Consider the following 21,665-nt stretch of genomic DNA (forward strand, 5'->3'; position numbering starts at 1 on the left):
ACAAAAAAAAAAAAAAAAAGCATGTGAACCAGGAATGAAAAGTTTTTTGTACCAGTAGGGTATTTGGGGGAGGAACAGGCTGCAGGTGATTCAGAGTCTTTGAGGTGAGCTAGTGCCTGTTGTATCCAAGTAGTAGCAAGGAGGTCGGGGAGGCCAAGCAGTGGGAGAGCCGCGCTCTGTGGTCTGCGTGGGAATCAGCTCTTCCTTTGGCAGAATAGCCACTCTTTGAGCAGAGAAATGAACTGACCTGGTGCGTTGTTCTAGGATCACCCTAGCTGTGGGGGTAAAAAGGGAAACTGTGGAGTGTCATGTTTCGGCTTCGGCTCAGTGTTCTGGCTCTCGGAGGCTGATGCCGGGCCGTTATGTAGTGCAGGGGAAGTGGAGATAGGATTTCCCGTGACCGGGGAAGTTCGAGGTGCCGCAGCAGCTCCCTGTGCTTTGTGCGCAGTCAGCTGTCTCCGATTCAAATCACCCTGCCTTTCAGGTGATGTTTACACAAGGAGCTTAAAAATTGCATCCACCTTATTAGAACATTTTCCCCTCTATAGAATGTTAAGATCCATGTCATATTTTAAAACTTTATCTATTTTTCCATTGAAATAGTAGATGATTACTCTGTTCTTGGTATCTCAGGTTTCACCACGACATGCTTAAGTAGCTCTGAAGCCTAAAGTATATGAAGTCCCCAAAGCTGCCAATTTAAATCAGCACTGCTTAATTGATGGCTTTTAAACTGCGTGCTAGGCAGGGAGACTTTAAAAACAACTTCACAATTTTGTGGTATCCAGTTTCAAGTGCCACTGGGCAGTACAGCAACCCAAACTGTAAGATCGGCTGCTAAGAAAGTGAGGTAGATATGAACTAGCTTCCTCGGTGGAATGTTTGATTGATACGATTTTGTTTTGTTATTTCCAGGGGGTGAAAAAGATAGACCCCGCATGGTATGAGAAGTTTATCCACCACAGATTCGGAGAAGAAACACTGTATCGCATAGATCTTTGTTCCATGGAGAAGAAAAAGCAAAGTGATGGTTATTATCACTGTGAGTCTTCAATCGTGGTTGGTGAGCATCATTTAAAATATTATTTATGTTTTATTTCTTTAACATCACTTTATTTTGACCAATAGGGTTAGTCGTATGTTTTCTCGATGACACATTTTTTCAAATATTATGTTTTGGCAATAATAACACTGAGCATTTTTCATATTTGTGTGTGCCTAGATTTTACTACCTGTGGTTTTTGTGCTTCTGTTCTTTAAATGTAATTGTAATGGAGTCCCGGAATGCCTCACGGTTCATTTCAGTTTACTTTTATTTCACGGTTGTGAAGAAAGCGTTTTCTCCAAGGAAGGCCTTTGTGAACTTGCCGTGACCACACTGGGCTTTGTCATGTTTGCTGCTTTTGATTAGGGATACAGTGACTCAGGTCAGGGAGGTTCGCTACGAAGAGAGAAAGTGTAGGTGGCCGCGGAAACTAAAGACTTCACTTTCCTCTGTAACAAAAACATGTTTGGAGCAGAAGCCAAGATTCATAGGTAAAACCATCCAGGCCCCTGACGGATGCTCTGTCACAGGGAACCTGCTCGTCCAGGGCTCTGTTCCAGGTGTGAAGTGTGGGCGGAGGAAGACGCCTCCCCTGAAACAGGGCCGTTCCCACCTTCTGCAAACGGAATGTATCTCACAGGAGCCCGCTCGGATGTGATTGAACAGTACTACTCCAAGCCAGATACTATTCTTGGAAAACTTTGAACTTCACCACCGCTCGACTTCCATGCTTTTAAAGTAAAATGAAGATACCCAAAGGAGATAAATGTATGTCTGTGTATTTCAAGGTCTTCAGCGAAGACAGTTTCTTTCCACACCAGCTCGGAGAGAACCTATGGATATACACTATATACCTCTTCAAATTTTTTAATACTGAAGTTCATCAAAGCATTTTAAACTGTTCAGGAAATACAGTTTTATCCTCGTCTCTTCCGTACAGAGCCTCAGAGAAGTCCTCATTTTATCTTCCAAACAGCTATCTTAGACAGACGCTGTTCCGTATGTCATTTGAGTTTTATATCCTGAAACATTTCACGTCTATTTTAAGGAGGGTTTTCATGCTTGTGGAATATGTGGAGGAGAGCTATCTTCCATCCAACTTTTGATGAGGACCAAACACTTCTGAAGTTCAGGTTCATTGCAAAAGGCAAATTCAGATTCTTCTTGTAAAGTACAAAAGCTGGCTAGCTTTCCTTATCTTCTCTGAAGTTCCTTTAGGCCAGTCTCGGAAGGAAATACAATGCTTCGTTCCCTTTCCCACTCTGATTTAAAAGAAAAAAATCACAGGGGATTTACAGAAGGTATTGTGGGATTGGCATTACGCATTACAGCGGCATTGCCAGTAGGGGGCTCTGTTCTACTCACTGCACAGCCTGATGTTGGCCACCTAGAAGTCCTCTTTGCATCTTTCTAGCTCAGTCTGTGTTGTATTTCCTCTTGGTGTAGGTAATTTCTTTAGCTCTTTCCTTCAGGCTTCTTATCTCTCTCGCCCTTTTCAAATTTCAGGTCATTTTGTTCCTTTCAAACTCTGCCAATCTTGTATCTTCATACCAGTGATTTAATATTTTTAAAAAATTGCCTGTTCAAAATACTCCTAACTTTTTCTGTCACATTTCATGATGCCAGTATGAGCAGAAGATGACATCTGCATCCAGAATTCTCTTTGATATGATCCTAACCCAGATTTAAGGTCTGTTTCCTGAGCCTTGAGCCAGTATTTCCTAACTGACGCATAATATCTGGTCATACTCATGGGCCTCAGAGTGTTATTTCGATGCGGGTATACAGTGTGTAACAATCAAGCCATGGTAATGGGCACATCCATCATCTAAACCATTTATCATCTCTTTTTGTTCGGGGCATTCAAAACCCTAGCTTCTAGCTATTTTGAAACCTACAATAAATTATTGGTAACTCTAGTCACCCTACTTTGCACTAGATTGCACTGGTATTTTATTGTACTTATTAATAGAATCAGGTCTTAAAATATTTTGTGCTCAGAATTCTGAGGTAGAAGTTGGGCTGCAACTTCCTGACATTGTTTATAAACCTTTTTATGTGTGCTAACTTGTTTCGTTTCTACTCCTACTTTCTCTTAGTTCATTGAAAAGAAAGTTTTGTGCTATTGCTATTACCTGTTTGTTTCTTCTTTGTAAGAGTCTTTTGTCTGTGACTTGTAATTTGAGTAACTTCTTTTACTATTAGGATACACAGTGTACAGTGTATTCACTTTTGTTATTCTCTTACTATTTTGTTATGAAATTGTTTTATTTCATAGAAGAGTGCTTTTATATATTTTCTTTATTAATATCTACTTGCATTACATTAAAATAAACAAAAACCACTTGGTATGTAGATACCTTTGTGACTGTTTTGTGAATTTAGTTTTCATTGGTTCTGTGCATTTCCTGTCTTGATTTGTTAACGGTGCATTCTGGGAGAGGCTGATTCCAAGTTGCTCAATCTGCTTTCTCTATTAAACCATTTAGGGCATTTTAAAAAACTCAATGACTATATGCTTTTAGAAAAGGTTTCCAATCTCTTGTTTGTATTTTCGTGTTCTGGTCTTTGCTTCATGGAACTAATCCTTCATTGATGTTTTTTAATATTTCTTTATAATTAATTTCTCAAGTTCTTCCCATGGTTTTAAACATCTCTTGGATATGAATTCTCATGTATGTCTGGTCTTTTGTGGTGCCCAGTTTCTTCCTGTGCACTTTGAGTTTTGTTCAGAGCTCATCTCATCGTGACCTGGATGCCGCTTGTAGGTTTGCATTTGTCTTGGCCCTGAGCCCGCAGGGGGATGTGCCTGAACCAGGTGGGAACTGGCAGCAGCCAAACACCCTCCTGCCTGAGGAGCTGGTGCTTACTCTTCCTGATTCCTTACAAATTGTGAATTTAATCGAGGTCTGGTGGCGCACACCTGCCAGCACTTGAGAGGCTGAGGCAGGAGGATTGCTGAGAGTTTGAGGGCAGCCTGAGCCCACACAGTGAGTTCAAGGTCAGCCTGGACTACATAGCAAGGCCCTGTCTAAAAGAAAAAAAAAATTGTGAATTTAAAGATATTAGCTCATTGTTTGCCGTATTGTTTTCCAATATTCTCCAGATTTTTAGATAGTTTTTAATTTTAAGTTTTAAATTTTTATTTAATTATAAACTTCCTCTTATGGTTTCTTCACTGTTATGATTAGGGTCATCTCCAAGTCAAAAATTTGACACATATTTATTTATATTTTCTTCTAGTTTGTTTTCACGTTTGAACTTTTTTTGTTTTGTTTTGTAGACAAAGGACCTTGCCAGCTGGTCCAGGTTGGCATTGACCTCACTATACGACCCAGGCTGGCCTTGAATTTGCAGGGATCCTACTGCTTCAGCCTCCTGGGGGGTGGGATTACAGCTGTGCATCACTATGCCCAGCCTGAATTTGAGTTTTTAACCTTGTGCAGTTAACCCAGACATCCACTTACTAAAGCTGAGCGTGAAGGAGGAATTTAGTTTAAGGAAGACAGTAATTTTCAGACCGTTTCTGCTATACCTCACCACTCCCTCACTGTGTCTATTAGAGATCGTACATCAGCCCTACCTGCTGTATATGATCAGCACAGGGTTTGTGACTTGCTCATCTTAGGGTGATTTTATATAAATCTGGATTACTGCCGTCTTCGGAACAGTCGAAGGGTGTGGCCTCGCCGGTCGGAGTTTGGGGATGGTGCTAGGATTTCCTGGATGGAGGAGCAGGTGCAGACCTTGGCCGGGGCCCTTTTATCATGTGTCTCCCTCCGTGTTCTCGTTCTCATACAAATCTGCGTAACTCCTGCCCTACCCGCTTGGCTCCTGAGCACGTTGGAGTGGGAGGCCTTCATCTCCTGCCATGCTGCGCCTTCGCATCCATTCCTGGGTGACTTTGCTAGGGTTGGAGGCAACACTCATATTTCCAAACACAGGAAAAGACATAACATTTAGTTGTTGCACAATCAGAACTTGGGGTGATACGATCCCTCCTTGTTACTGGGCTACCAGTCCTTGCACACCTAACTGCACTAATCAGCTAAAATTCAAATCCAGAAAGAAATGTAAAAATCCCAGTGCTTCCTGGTAAGCTAGGATATGGTCCAGATATTCTGGGGCCCTGAAGGCTGTTCTCTCTGGACTCCTTACTGGAGTTGACTGAATTAATCGTTCCTCAGGCAGCCATGTTCCATTTATGTTCCCTTAGGCACCCTTGGTGAGGTGGATGAACATCGGGTGCTTCCAAGACGAGTTTACTTTTAGCTGTCACATACCGTACACAAGGCAGTGGGAATTTAGAAAGGTCTGGGATGTATCCATCCATCCATCTATCTATCCTTCCATAGCAGGCCTGCATATTTCTTTTCTTTTTCTTTTTCTTTGGTGCTGGGAATCAAACTTGGGACCTTGTGCTTGTGAGGCAGGTGGCAGCAGCACTGAGCTAGATCCATAAGTATAAGCAGAGGTGGAAACAGAATAATTTCTTGGAAACACCAGTGTTTTTGGCCAAGGACTCATTATTCAACATTACTGCATATCATCAAGTTTGTACAATGTGCCTATTGCTCTCTTGGGTGGAATGGGCCACAGAGCAGAATACGACATAGTCCTTTGGAGTGTTGTAGAGTCATTGGGCAGCTGAGACTGCGTCTGGGCATGGAGAGGGGCAAAGATCGAGGAATGGGGCTTGTCCGGAACAGTGTGGGCTTCGGTGGACACAGTAGAAGAAGCCTATGATTCCCCTCTGGTAGAGAGGGGATGGGAAGTAGCAGCACTCAGCTGCACCATGAGAAACAGACTGTACAGAGAGGAGACTGGCTAGGCCCAGGTACGGTTTACAGCGGGAGGGAAGCAGGCCACGGGAAATGACGCTGACGGGAAACCCCTGACTGCACCGGCAGCCTTGATAGTTGAGGGAGCTGCACAGGGGGAGGTTGCTGGGTTTGCACAGATGAGCAGCTGGCAGAGGGTGGACGGAGTCAGCCACCCTGCGGCGATGAGTGAGTACTCAGGACCACAGGCCTGTGTCCTGAAGATGAGACACTCATTAGTTCCGCCCGTAGACGAGGCAGTGAGGAGGGTACAGAGCTGCTGATAGAACAGGACAAGCGCCACAGGCGAGTCAGAGTCATCACTGCTGTGATCCTTGTCTTATGATGGGGTGGATCTGCTGGACACATAATAAGTTGAAACTGTCATAACTAGAAAACGCATTTCATGTACCTAACCCAGGCAGCGTTGTTACTCAGGTTGACCCCTCTTCAGCGTGCATATTAGCCCGGAGTTCAGCAAAGTTGTCCCCAAAATCTGTTTTGGGATGCAGTGTTGAATATCTCATGCGATTTGTTGATTGTCCAGAAAGCACGCGCAGCGCAGCCCTGTGTGTGGGGTACCGATTGTTTCCCCTTGGGGTGGTTCAGCACTTGCAAGGGCGTCACACACCGGCCCATTGTAAGCCGAACCATTGTAGGTTGGGAGCTGTGTGTCTTTTACTCACTCTGTATCCAGTTTGAGCGAGAACACGTAACAGTGTACTGGCCTTTGACTTCACAGACTGAAACACTACGGGGAATCCTGAGTGAGCCGAGTTGAATGAATTGCATACAGATAGCTCTCCTAAGTGAGAGTCGCCTTTAAGAGACCTGGACATTTTAGACCAATCCCATTAGTCTTAAAAAGCTTGTCGTGGTTCACCCAGGGATTTCTAGCGCTCATCCCTGGGTGGTGGTTTCAGCCATAAGGAGAGGACTCTGTGTTGCAGCTGGGTTGTTTCTGAGCGAGGGCCTCAGCTCGGACATTGGTGCTCCACCCTTCCGTATTCCTCATCCTACAGGTCAGGGCAGGGCTTGGCAGGCATCGACTTGCCCACTTGTGCATGGTGCCTGATTGCCGTGTGTCGGCCCAGGGACCTTCCCTGGGAGGATAGCCCAGTGTTATCGGTGCAGGTGGCCCTCTGGTTGGGAGCAGGAAGGAAGGGGTGAAAGGAGAAGGAAACCAGCACCCACCTCCCCACAGAGCGGAAGGCATAGCCAGCACCAAGCCTCTGAGCTTTCTAGAGTAATTCAACCTGGACCTTTGTCTGATAAATGATTAATAATACAGTGTTCAGTTTGCAAATATTTGTATTGCTTAAAGGCCATATGCCCACTTGGAGGTCCATTTAGTAAAAAGGGGTATTGGTCATAGATACGTGTTTGAATATTCTTTCACTTACTTTTTGTACTAGAAAAAGGTGTATCACTGGGCTTATAAATGATTTACATTCTCATAATTCGCCAGGCTACATTTTCATTGGGTCTTAAATTCTTTTAAAATACACTTTAGGTTTATGGCTTTTATGACTCTGTGTTACAAAAATGGGAAGGCTGTGTAAAGCATTTGTGCTTTGAAGGAGGAGGTGATCTGAAGACAAGTACTATTGTGACTGCTTAAATTGCCAGCTAAAGTAGCCATTTTATTTCTTGAAACAGCTTTTTAAAAATGAAGACAAATTGACAAACTATCGTTTTTCGGACTTGAGTATTGATATACATTTTCTTGGAAATAAGTGAACTTGTTACATTATTTAATGTACAGCAATTAACATCACTGACTGCCAATGATAAAACTCAAGCTTTCAAGCAAAAACACGAATTTGGAAATCTTGAGTCTATCACCACGAGCCCCAAAGCCTCCCAAAACTTAAAGGCTTTTCTCAATTTGTTGTGATAGGAGAACCAAGGAAGCGAGCACAGAGCAGAATAGTGAGCTCCATCATGCAGCATTTTTTTAATCTTTACAGATTCTTGTGATAAAATTAAAAGCTATTTTATTGAGGGGTATAACTCATGTGCAAACTTGCACATGTTTACAGTGTACAGCTTGATGAATCTTTACATCTGTGTGTACCTATGAAAACATCAGGATTATCAGGATTCTAAATATCTCATCACCCCTGAAGTTTATTCCTGCCCCTCGCCAATCCGTACTTGAAGTTTTCCTGGGAGATGGGCGATATTAATGAATGCACCCTTTGCTGTATGATGACTCTGTGTCAGAGTGTGGGAGCTCTCCATCACTCAGTGAATCATTATTTTAAAAATGGCCCTGCATGGCACAGAGTCACACACGGAGCAAAGAACCGTCAAAGTTCTAGAAATCATGGTATACACAGTTGTGCCGTAAAGAAGGATAAATGTGAGTCGTTGTAGGAAAGTGGTTGCACCTTAAAACTATAATGTTAAGTGAAATAAATCAGATGCACAAGCTCAAATATCTTGTGGTTTCTCTTAGATGAGAAACTCAAGGTGTAAAGAATTTTAAGAGCAAAATAAAAGACAGATAATAGGAAAAGGAGATCTTTTGCAAATGGGAAGGGAATCTAGGGATGGAAGGAGGGGATGTAAAGAGAATTAAGATGTGTTATGCACATCCACCAACTTCGCACAGTGAATGTAATCAGTATGTACTGCAAACATATCCTAAATACAAAACAGTTCAAGATGGGTATAAAGATGTGAATGTAAAAGAGTATGAAGGTTCATTAAGATTTTACATGGCAGCTAACCTTGAAGAGTTGTAGAGTTTTGGTGTAATATCAAACAGTATCCACAATTACCTAAAGTTACTAAGTAATTATAAATATAACCCACAGAAAGCAAAGTTCCTGGGTGACAAGAAGAACAAATTTTGAATGATTAAAGATATCCTGACTCAAACATTTTAAATCTTTTGTTTTAGGTCATAGGTCCAAGTAAAACAGGAAAAATATAATCTTCAGATTACTGTTAATTTGATTTTAATCAGTATTTCCAACATTTTCCAATAAGTTAATTTTGATGGCTACTTAGCTGTCTTTGTATACAGTATGTCACAATTTTATTCTTTCTCCTTTGATTTACATTTGAGAACTCTGGTAAAAAATACAGTGAGTACAGAGATACCCAAGACTGACAGAAGCCTAAGTATATGAAATGATTCTTTTAAAACCATTGTGATAGGAAACTGATACCGTGTCATACAGGACTGCCTCTTTTGTGGTGGGCAGGACCAAAATTTTGTCTTGTCTCTTTTGCACAGGCTAACAGGGAGATGATTAAGAAAATTTCATCTCTGCTCACACTCATTAAGGTGAATCTATTTCAAGCCTGTTAGAAGAGAGAGCAGGAAAAAACAGTTTATCTCCTGGAGGAATCGTATACCTTTATTTTGTTTACTTGAAAATTTTAGCAATTGGAAATTTTGTTTGGTCAGAATTATCAGATAGTTTAAGAAGATCCAAGAACCCCGTGTTTCATTATTTACTTTTTGACCCAGAACTGGAGCGACCATATCATTAATCATGTCCGTGGTATATTTGTAAGTGTAAAAGCAAGATCTGTTAGTTGCTATGTTAAGACAGAAGAAGAAAACCAAAACAATCCTAGGACTTACAATACCTTATCTAGAAACTATAGTGGTCTTGAAAAGTAGAACTTTTGATTTGTTAAATACGGTACCTTAAATGCCAGTCTTGTTCCTTTTTGTAACCCTCTTGTTCTGATGTTCCTTTTGGATGAACTATATCTTCTAATAGGAAAGGACTTGAACTTTCATTGTTGCATCCCCCTAATAAAAATGAGAAGCAGCTGATGATGGGAGCTCTCAGGTCATTTCGTTACGTCTGCTTGAGAAGAAACTTCAGGAAAAGTAACTGAGAACATTAATCTTCGTGACATCTCACGAAGATCTGTATCTTAACTGGTGCATCAGCTATTAATCTGGATGCAGACACAAAATGGCAGCTGTGGCTCAGGCTATTCTGAAAACCCACCCATCCACGGGCCTGGCTTCAAACCTTATGATTTATTAGACAGCTGAGGAACCCTGAATATTAAAGGAGCGGTGCTAAGTGCTAATTTTAACTTTCTGGTGAATTAAGCAGCATGCTAGAAGGATGCACCTAATACATTATTTTGTGAGTTTGTAGAACATTCAACTTTAAGTGCATTTGTGAAGATGTGAAGGTAAATTGAACTCCAAGGAAAAAGAAAATTAAATTGTGTGGATGAAACTCTTAGAGCGCAGAGTCTGTGGTCAAACAAACCATTAAGGTATGGGAGACCCAGCAGTTATGGTTAAAGTACCCTGTCAATTACCTCATTACCTCTGAATAAGTTTTTACCACCCTAGTTAATATTTATTAATATTTTAAAAGTGCTTAATAGTACCTGATGTCTAATGTTATAAAAACATTAGTTATTAGGCTGGGCGTAGTGTCTGACGCCTGTAATCCCAGCACTAGGGAGGCTGAGGCAGGAGGATCACTGAGTTTGAGACCAGCCTGGACTACATAGTGAGTTCCAGGTCAGTCTCAACTACATAGTGAGACCCTGTCTCAAAAAACAAACAAACAAACAAAAAAAAACAAAAAACATTAGTTATTACTAATAACAACAATAGTAATCTCAATTACAAAAATATTCTTATTTTCCTAAGCAAGAAATTTCTTAGAACACATACCTTATGTTAGTAAGGATTTGCATAATTCCTGGAACTTTCCTTAAACTGGCATGTGATTAACACCGTTTTTTAAAAAGTATAAATGTGTATATATAAGGTGCTTTTATTTATGTCATATTTTATCTTGCACGTACATATTTATGTAATTTATGTATATAGGTGAGGATTAAAATCTTGGATTTTTTGGGGATATAAAAATAAAGTTGGAAAATCTATATAATGTACTGTTAGTAAATATAATTTGATAGTGAAGTGAAGTCACAAGAGACAGACTCATGAAGCTCAGTGAGTTCCTCTCTGTTTCAGTAGCTCTTGATGGAGCAGGCGAGGGTGTGGGAGAGAAAGGAAAGAGAGGAGCAAACTCGGAGAGGAAACCGCAGTGACCCACAGCTCCCTGGAGTCAGCCAGGCCTGGCTGTTTGTCAGTGTCGCTCCACAGCTGGGCAGCTCTGTGCTTGTCCCTTTGTGATGTTCCACCTGGTTTCCATGTGAATGTGGGTAACGAGAGCCATGCTCTCCTCAAAGGCATCTGGGAGGAGGGTGCAGCGTCACAAGCCACAGCTCCCAGCCCTGGCCGTGGTGCTCACTCATGACAGGACACCACTGCTGGCTTCGAACCAAGTTTGTGAGGAGTAGGGGCTGCAGAGTGACCCAGGGAAGGGTTAGGAGAACAGGAATCAGTGTCAGTTTCCCTGCATCTTTCCCAGGAACATATCAGTTAGGCAAGAGGAAAGACTTTGGTTTCTGAAGGAGTGGTAAGGCTCTGAATTGCAGTGTTAGGAATTTGTAAGATGTCTGTTCTGGCCATCTTTGAAGAGAGTGCTATTTATGAAGTTGTCACGTCTGGAGGTCTGAAGAAGCTCAGGAATTTCTTTTTATCATTAGCATTCTCTATTTTGTTGGATTGTTTTTGCCAGAGCTAGACTTTATTATTTCACCTCCGATTAGTTGCAAGAGAAGTTATGAAATTCACATTCTCCAGCTCTTTATAGAAATCCAATTCCACCATGTTTTTCTTTTAAGTACATTGTTATCCTTAAAATAGGACCGAGGGAAGGTGAAGTGTGTTATGAGTAAATGGCTCTTGGTTGTTGTGGCAGAATGATTTTAGGACACGTTGGTCCTGCCTGCCTTAGCGCTCACTCTAACTCCTTCTGGACAGAAAAAGTCGCTAGCTCTTGGGCACACAGAGACCTTTTCACTTTAAAATGCCTTCTAGCACATCTAGTATGTCTTGAGAGATTCATACACTCAAGGCGTTTGCTTTCTAAGGGGAAGTTGTGCACACAGCGTAGAGCCAAAAGAGGAAATGAAGCCAGTGGGAACCAAGTGAGGGTACTTCTCATTCTGCTTGGGATTAAGGCTGCTCAGAAGGAGAAAGTCGAGCTGAAAATGAGACACTGGGAGGGAGACAAGACAGAGGGAGGTGATTTCTGAACAAAGGAAGCTGCAGGAGAAGCTTCCTCAAGGAGTCAGTGCGTTCCCTGTGCACCTGAATACCTTTGCCAGATCTTACATTGTAGGAGCCAGAAATGACATGATGGGATTTGTGCTGTGGAAAAGTCACTCTGCTGCTTGGATTTGTTCACAGAGGAGGATTGGATCAGGGCAGGCTGTATACACATGTGGAAATGTCACACAGAACTCCATCAATGTGTGCAAGTAATACCTGTTAATAAAAATAGAATTATTATTTGTAAAAAAAAAGAAGTCACTCTACCCATTAAAAAAAAAAAAGATTGTTGAGCGGCAGGAGACCAAAGTGTCAAGAGCAGTAAGGAGGCCATGGTCGTGTTAGCCTAGCAGCTTATAATTGCCCCAAGTCCTCATTTTAGGTTCAGAGTGGATTGTGAAAGACAGGGTGATGTCCCGGGTGCTCGCAGATTTGGAGTTTAAACAGCACAGTACACACTCATGGCAGCTTTTGGTGATAGAGATGAGGAGTTTGGTTTTGAGCATATGACAGCACCTGTCACCCAAGCAAGCCACCTGTGGAAGGGAGAAGTGTAGGCCAGAGATGCTGTCTCCCAGACATGGGTGTGGGCCTTAGTGGCATTAATAGTTCAAGCTATGAGTGAGAGAAATAGCTGGGAAGCTTTCATTGCCACTGCTTCCCTAAGGTAAAGATGTTATAGCAAGGATGGAAGCCTGCACAGGGGCTAGGAGAGAGAGAAAATTATTAAAATAAATGTGACAGATCTGTTTCTTGTTTTGTCTTACCATCTTCCCCCCCCCCTTTGGTACTGGGGATTGAACTCGGGTCCTTGGGCTTGTGAAGCAGGTGGCAGAACCACTGAGCGAAATCCTTGCCTGTTTCTTGTTTTGTCTCTGAGACAAATAGCAATAAAATAAAAGCCCCTCTACTATTCAAATGTGTGTCTTCTGTCTTCTACAGAGAAACCTGTGCTGATAGAAACAGGGCAATAGAGAAGGTTATGGAAACACAAAGCAGAATTTATTTCCTGTTAGGATATAAAAGTGTAATTTCTTTCTCTTTTTTTTTCATTAACCCCTGAAGAAACTCACTAGTGAACTGAAAGAACAATTTTTCCATCTGTGACTTGTAGTCCCATTTGCTCTTCTGTTGACTAGGGTGATGTTTGAGTTAAGGAAACTGCATTTGAACATCACAGATTTCGTACTTCTACCAGAGAACCAGAGCTGCCAAATGTATTTTCATTGCGGACAGCTCTGATCAAAGCAAAGGCTTTTACTTCGGCAGTTGGTGTTGGCACAGCGCTCTGGCTTCACTATGAATTGTCCCCCAGAAACGTGTGTATTGAGCCCTTGGAGTTCAGAGGTGGGGTGCAGAGAAGTGATTTGGCCCTGAGGGCTTGAACTTCATCAGCAGATCAGTCCTCTCATGAGATCCTAATTTGATGGCATCATCGAAGGTATTGGAAACAGGCTGTGGGTCCTAGGTGAAGAAGATGGAGCACTGGGGTGTGACCTGGGGACTAATCCACCCCCTGGTCCCTTCCTCTTCAGCTCTTTCCCTCTCTCTGCTTCCTGGCTGCCATGAGGTGAGCGGCTTTCCGCTCCACACCCTTCCGCCATGTTGTTTCTGCCTTGCCACAGGACTACAGCAACTGGGACAGTTGACTGTGGACTGGAACCTGTGAACCATGAGCCGGAATCAGTCTTTCCTCTTTTTAAGTTTTTGTACGTCAGGTACTTTATCACAGGGATGGAAAGCTGACCAACGTACCTAGTAAAGTTTAGAGAAGGGCAGTTCACAGTTTGTCTGTTTGTTCTCCAACCACTATTTTAGCAAGAATTTAGTTTATAAATGTAGCATATATTTATTCATATATGATATTTTAAAGTAGTTTTTATTAACATGACACTTTTTCATGATTTATTTTGGGGGCTTTTTTGCTATATACAATTACTTATAGATCCTTTAGTGGTCCATTTTCTGTTGCTATAACAATACCTGAAGCTGTGTACCTTACAAGGGAAAGAGGGTCATTTAGCTCATAGTTTTGGAGGCCGACAGTCTGAGATCGAGTGACCCCATCTGTTTGCCTCTGAGGGGGCTGTGGGCTGCATCACAGTGTGGTGGCTCGCATGCTGGCCAGGGTGTGGACGTGTGGGAGAGGAAGCCAGAGAGGTTCAGACCTGCCGTTCCATCACATCTCATTCTCTCAAGATCTCAGCCGCTCTGGGAGTCCCATGTTAATCCCTCTTGAGGGTGATGCCCCCATGTCCTAGTTACTTGTGCTGGGCCCACCGCTGAAAGATGCTGCCACCTCTATGCGGGGGACCACGCCTCTGAAATGGGAACATTTGGGGGATACCTCATCCAGATAACAGCAGACCTTTGCAATCATTTCCAAGATCATTTGACCATCAGTAGAGACCACATTTGGTAGTAAAGGATAAATACAGAGCTCCAGTAGGCACAAGCGGTTTGCCTGTCCTGACACCGACCAGTCTCCTCTCCTCTCCTCTCCTCTCGTCTCCTCTCCTCTCCTCTCGTCTCCTCTCCTCTCCTCTCTCCCCCCCTCCCCTCCCCCTGTTCCCTTCTTCTGGCTGGTGAAGAGGGATGTGACTCAGTCTGATGCTTGAGAAGTCTGCTGGAGAACATTTTTTTTAAATGCTAATCAGAGATTCCAAGGGAAGAGAATGGCATATTTTTAGCTGGAAATGATTGGGTACCCATGTGCTCCCTGAGTCTGCAGTGTGACCATGGGGACACTGAAGGCGCACAAGCTCACATGGTGAGTGGGGATGCTGCAGAGATGAATGCTGATGATCTCCTCAAGCCACTGAATGAGTTGACACTAGTGCGACAGTCGGGAAGATTATAAGAAGTAATGACTTTTTCTTCCTCCTCCTCCTCCTCCCTCCACTCCTCCACTGCCCCATCCTGAGGATGGAACCCAGCCCCTTGCACAGGACAGGCAAGTGCAGGCTCCATTCCCAGGCCTAACATTTGTGATTTCTTAAATCAAGAAATTTTTTTTGTTGTTGTTATTTGCAGCTGGATGCATCATAATAGAGAGAACATTTCAATTATGTATTAACAGAAAACGAACTCTGTCTTGGCTTGTGCGTATTTACTCAGCACTTCTGACAGTCGCCATCTGCAAGGGGACTGATCAGAGCGAACACACGCTGTCATGAGTATCCCATGCATTTCAGCCCGGGCCAAAGTGACAGTCACTGGGCCTTGCCAACCAACAGTCCTGATTCCGTGGCATTTTGACTGGTATAATGAATTTTATCTCCAGCTTCTTGGAGATTGGCCTTTATTCTTTCCTATACCTTTACATGTTATTAGGGAAAAAGCTTTACTGGTAATGTATTGAGCTGGTGGAGCCCTTTCGTTTGAAGCTGACGTGCCAGGAAATGTAACGGGCAGTGGTCTGGCCCAGGGTCAGGCGTGAACCACTTTCAGAGCTAAATATAGATGGAAGGTACTTTGCGTTGAGAATAATAAGGGTCTGTGAAAAGCTCTCGATAAATCAGAAATCATTGAGCCAAATTTTGAGTTGTTTACACTGTTAAATTTCAAATAAAACCAACCCCTTGGGTGCTGCTGGCAGCCCTGAGATGTGTTTGTTTCTTTCTGTGAAGGGGAGCTGCTTTCTGTTCATTACGGGATCGAGGACAGCTGAGCAGGGAAGCAGCCATGTCTGACTGGAGGTCCCATCCGGCAGGCGCAGTGTGCTTTGTACTTTCCCTTCTTTTCTTTCTTCCTTTTTCTTTTAAATAAGGTTTTTAACATCCAGACATTTAATTCGTCCTTGACTGCGTAACTTGTGTCGTTTCTGTGACTTCCTTGTCAGTACCTAGAAGGCAGGGCTGAACAGTGCCTGGGGGAAGCAGTCACTTCCTGGTCTTCACTCACCCCTTACCGCCTGGCCTTCGTAAAGCTGCCCAGTGGGGTTTTCCACTTTGGGTCATCGCTGCCCGGTGGCATCCCCACATTCCTTTAGCTTCCTGACTCAAGAGTTGACTTCACCTCAAGAGCTTGTGGGATGATCATAGAAGCACATAGTAGGTGTTCAATAAACAGCAGCTGCAAAGGAATTGGTAAATAGTGTGCTATAAACGCAGTATGGCCAGATACACGCTGTCTCCTCTCAGCTTCGGCTCAGCCTCCTTCCCTGGAGGGCTCCTCTGCTCTCTGTCCTCTCAGTGGAGACGTCGCGCCTCCTCCCTCATTTGTCTCTGGTCTGAGGAAGAGACCTGCACTCCACACATTGTGTCAGGTTGGGCCACACACACGGAAAAACTGAACTGACTGCGTAGTGACTACGGAGGAGGTGTCTGGAAATAGAGCGGTAGGTGTAGAGCACGGTGACACTCGACAACCAGGCCACACATGGAGAGGTCCCACAGGAGATTTTATTAGGGGAGGCAGGTTAGGGAGAGAGGAGAGAGGGAAGAGGGGGGAGAGGAAGAAGAAGAGAGACAGGAGAGAGAAGGAGAAGAGAGGGAGGAACACAGACAGGAAGGTCCTTTTATCGGTTTTGGGCCGGGCTATTGATTATTTATGAGGACTGGGCTACTTTTAACCTATCACAGGCCAGGTTGTCCTTTATGGGTTCGGTCCTGCAGAGACAGGTTTAACCTCTCTGGACCGCTGTGGCCTTCGCGGGGGGTGGGGGGTACCTAAAGATAAGAGCATGTGGTCATTTTAAGAGCCAACGGAATACAGCCTGTGATGGCGGCCTCAGGTCCCTAAGAGTAGGGATTTCAGAATGGCTGCCGTGACTTGGTGAAGACTGAGGACTTATTTTGTAGCGTTGGTTGTCTACTTATTTCTTCCCCCTTCCTAAATGCATGGATGCTGCATGTGGTATGTTCCGTTTTTCTTCATTGGGTTTTATAAGAAGATAGATATTTTTTCTAGTTTAACTACTAAAATTATATATTGTATGGCCATCACAAATACAAATGCAAATACTTTTAGTGTTAGGAACAAAAGCACTGGAAAGAGAAGTAAACAGTCCACTGGAAATATGACTAACATCAGAGCAGTGGTTAAAAACAAAAAAGCAAAAAAGCTTGACTTTCAAATCCACAGTTTCACTGAGATTCTTTACCCAGGGACACAAGAACAGGACTTTTAACAGTGGGCTGTGTAGGTTATCACTGAGGATCTGTAGTTACAGTTTCCAGCTTCCTCCCTTTACAAACAGACCCTGAAAGAACGGCTTCTAAGTATCTGTACTTAATGCTGAAGTTTCAGATCCCTGCCCTTTGGCTAAAGAATGCGGCAGTGGCTGTGGACCATCTTTGTCTCTAGGGAGTACGTGCTTCCTGTGGGTTAGTTATCGAGAGTTGATTTTTGTTTTACAAGAACATAGAGAAACAAAGTACAATATCGAATCTGTCCACCTGACCTCCTTAGGTCCAGATTAAGGTCTCATCTTCTGTCCTCTCACTTTCCACGAGTGATGTTTCCATAAATTATCAGTCCCTTCAGGCGTTAAGTTTCCACTGAAACTGTGACCTTTCTGGCGTGATCGTTCCCTTCAGTGAGTTGCCCGCTGTATGCGAAGTCTTGGAAGTGGGGAGTCTCCCTGGCTGCCGAATGTGGAAGAGGAATAAGTTTCCACTGAAACTGTGACCTTTCTGGCGTGATCGTTCCCTTCAGTGAGTTGCCCGCTGCATGAGAAGTCTTGGAAGTGGGGAGTCTCCCTGGCTGCCGAATGTGGAAGAGGAAAGCAGGTCTTCTCGGTCTCCACAATTGATGGATTCAGTGGCCTCTTTTCTCTCTGCTCTGTTGAATAAAAAGACATTTACTTTTTCATTTTTCCCTGCATGTGTTTCCACAAATTGTCAAACCCAGATTTTCTTGAATGGCTGAGTGGGAAAGCCCTTCAGGATTGGTAGTTGGTACAGTTTTATAGAGTCAAAATCCTACAGCAACAATTAATCCCCCTTTTGAGCCAGATTTTTCTTCAAGGTTTCTCAGGCATCCAAATGTTCTTTTCGTGAAGTTGCTCAGAAATACACATATATATGTACTGTATTCAGTTATAGATAATCCCGAGAAAGATGCAACCAGTCGCACAGAGAATGAAATTTTTGGCCATAGTTAAGAATTATCTTTGTCCATTAGAGATAGTAATCAGAGCTGATATTTCAGAGTCTGTGGAGGACAGGCAGCTGCCACCCTCCTGTGGTTCTTAGTTTCACCGTTATAAGAAAAAACTAAACTACAACAGTACACATATGCAACTAGTCTAACCGATTTTCGTGTGGCCAGGCCTGTAAGGAAAGCAAGCATGCTCTGGTTGTGGCTTTAAATTTATGAACAGGCCACATCATATTTTTCCCTGCTGACGCTGACCTTTCGGAAATCTTCCAGCTCCAGTGGGTCTCCTTGTATTACTGACAAGAGTGGGTCAACCCCTGGCAAAACTCTGAATGTCCTCAGGCATCGCCCACAGTGGTCTTTTTCCTGGAAGGTGGAGGCTTTCGGGCCCTTCTTCATCTCTGGGCTCTGGATCAAGGTATCTCTGTGGGTGACAGCAGTGCCGGGCCCTGTCTCCAACAGGAATCATTTTCTGAGTTTTTTTGCTTTAAAATAGGATTTTATTTCTGTAACAGTGTTAATAAAGGAACCTGGTGGCAAAATATGAACCACAAAGGCAAGATTTCAAACATATTACTACAGACTTGGATTAATAATAGTTTTTGCACTTGTTTATTTATTTAGTACGGGGATTGAACTCAGGGCCTTGTACTTGCAAGGCAGGTGGCAGCACCACTGAGCTAAATCCCCAGCCCTTTTCTGCACATTATTTGGAAAGTATAGTATACTACTTTATAAATAGCTGAAAGCACACACTAACTGTTTACAGAACTCTGGGTCAGATGCTTAATGATGATGATTATTATATATTTTTGGTACTGGGGATTGAACTTGGGTCCTTGTGCTTGTGAGGCAGGCAGCGGCACCACTGAGCTTAATCCCCAGCCCCAGACACTTAATGTTTGTAGAACCAGACAGATCGAGTTCACATCCCCTTTATTGTCACATACTTTCTGAGAGATTTTGCCTGAGTTACTTTTCTTTTTTCTTTCTTTTTTTTTTTTCAAGTTACTTTTCTGGGCTTTGGTTTTTACATCTGTAAAACGAGGATAGTAGCCAGGTGTGGTGTACTCATCGGCACCTACACATCCTCCCAGGAGCACGAAGCAAGGCCTCAGTGTGGTGTCACACACCTGTAATCCCAGCATTTGGGAGGCTGAGACAGGAGGTTGTTGCAAATAAACACTAATTCACGTCAGCAGAAAGGGCAGAGAATTGACAGAGGAGCGGGCAAGGCTGCTACCAGGTGCTAAAAAGACAGATGGAGCTGCACATCGATATGATCAACAGACAGTTTCCTCCTCTTCCTCTTCCCCCAAATACTATTTGCTTTGCACAGAACAAAACTTTATAGTGAACGACCTGATCCTCACATGAAGATCTCTAAACTCTCACGAAGAGGCTGCTCTTTTGTACCTGTTGATGCTGGACAGCTCTGGGATCCAGACCCATGGTTTTCTGATTTTAAATGTTTTAGATTGGGATGGGGAAGTGGGAGGAGTTACTCATTTTCTCCTTGAAGACCATTTGCTGCTATTGTTTCTCTTAACAAATAGAGTGATCTGGTGGTCAGACTGTTCTCTCCTTGTTATTTTTGACCAGGAAATCATATAATATTAGACTGAAGGGGATCTTAGTATTCCAACTGCCTTATTTTGGGCGGTGCAAAAGAACCTCGGGTCAGGGAAGATGGAAGGCTTGTCTGGGATCCTGCGCTGGTCAGTGGCAATGTCACATCTGCAGGCTCCGTTCTGTGGCCCTTCCCCACGTTCTGAGTTTATTCGATTCTGATTTTACTTTTCCTAGAACTACAGGCCATTTATGTACTTTCTAGTGCTAATGCAATAAGGCTTATGTTATTGCTTTTTAGACTTCTACATTTATGTAAAAATTTTATATTTGAAAATGTACACCTATATTCACAAATGTAATTGCGAATTGGAGAGGGAATAATGGGAGAGTTTAAAATAGCTGTTAATATGCAGGCTGATAAGTTGTGAAGAAACAGAAGTGGTTTTGCTAATGGAATCTGAATTAAAAATTACACTGCTTGCCGGGTATGGTGATGCACACCTGTAATCCCAGCACTCTAGGAAGCTGAGGCAGGAGAATTGCATATTTGAGTCCCACTTGGGCAACTTAGCGAGATTCTGTCTCAAATTAAAAATAAAAGAGCTGCAGGTATAGTTCAGTACAAAGGTCTTGGGTTCGATCCCTAGTACTACCAAGAAATAAAATCTAAATAAATAAAAATTTAAAATATTATTCATTGTATAATGAGTGGAATGCCTCCTTTAAATCAAAACAAAACAATCGTTATATTTACATGTAAGTAGCGTGAAAAGGGGAAAGATGTTTAAGGGTATGTAATATTTCAAATGTGGCTAAACCTGCCAGTTTCATTTAATCAAATATTTGCTTTTTATTACATAAATCTTCACAGTGTTTCTACTCTTGGGAAATTAATGTATAAATGTACTCATGTTCCACAGAAATACATTACTTGATACACTCCAAAATGCTCTTCCATCCTGATTTTTTTTGAGACAGAATCTTGCCAAGTCTCCAAGTTGCCCAGGTTGGGTTCAAACTTGCCATCCTCCTGCCTCAGCCTCCCAGAGTGCTGGGATTATGGGCACGTGCTACCATGTCGGTTTTTTTAAAAGCACCATCTAGAATTTGTAAATTTGATGCGTTTATTATTCCAGACTGCACTCCCTTTGTTTGGGTGGGTAAAGCAGATGGCAGCATCAGTAGCATTTGAAGTTATTGTCGTCTTCCACCACCTTTCCTTCCAGCTCCTGTGGGCGCCTAGCTAGGAAGTAGGAATGAAGGGAGAATTTGGATGGGATTCCTGACACCAAGGCATTCCTTTCCACTCTTTCCGTTTCTATAGGGTCATAAAATAAGGCTTCTCTGTATGCGGGACGCTGGATTTTAAACAATTACACGAAATCCGCGACCCCCACATCACGAAATTGAGAAATGTATTTGGAAATTAATTCTGCTTCTTCTGAATTTGTTCACTTACTCAGTGGCTTCGTTCAAAACGGTGCCTGATCTTTGTCTCAGTGGTGCTTCTAGAGTTGGGGAGTTTCCCAGGCAATTGATATAAAATCAAAATGCAGAGTATGGAGTAATGCTTTGGTGTGGGACTAAAGCAGGGTTTCGGAAAGCAGATGTTTCCTTTTGTTTGTGCAGTTTCTCAGGTAGTTAATGGCACTTCGCACAAGAGGTTTCCAGGCTTCTGTGGGCTTCCCCACGCATGACACAGAAATCTCCTGGGCATAAAAGAAAGCAGACAGAAAACATTTCCCCTTGGTGGGAATTTCTACCGGCAGTGATGCATTTGTGGTGGTGGAAAGGACTCCTCCTGGGTTTCCTCTGCCTTCTTAAGACGCAGGTAGGCAGCGCCTGGCGTGAGGCTTCTCCAGGGCCGCCTGGCAGTTGTGAGCGAATTAGGCAGCATATGGCCACGTCCTCCCCGGCGCCAGCCCCGAGCAGCGATCGCGCCGGCCGGGAGGAGGAGCCTGCTCCTCTCGCCCTGCCTGGAGCTCGGCTCCTTTCTCTGCGCCGC

General features: G+C 43.2%; 1 protein-coding gene across 4 annotated transcripts in view; it reads left to right on the top strand.

Annotated features, from left to right (window-relative positions):
- The window catches only part of Akap7 (A-kinase anchoring protein 7), a 118,278-nt gene that overhangs the window by 66,028 nt on the left and 30,585 nt on the right, over nucleotides 1-21,665 (top strand). For all 4 annotated transcript variants that reach the window (XM_033763234.1, XM_010639127.2, XM_033763235.1 and 1 more), the window contains one exon: nucleotides 916-1,063. In XM_033763234.1, coding sequence (XP_033619125.1) covers nucleotides 916-1,063 — 148 coding nt within the window. The remainder of the gene's footprint in view (nucleotides 1-915; nucleotides 1,064-21,665) is intronic.

This window comes from Fukomys damarensis, unplaced genomic scaffold (genome assembly GCF_012274545.1).
Source record: "Fukomys damarensis isolate Sample0158 unplaced genomic scaffold, DMR_v1.0_HiC HiC_scaffold_14, whole genome shotgun sequence".
Classification (NCBI taxonomy): Eukaryota; Metazoa; Chordata; class Mammalia; order Rodentia; family Bathyergidae; genus Fukomys; species Fukomys damarensis.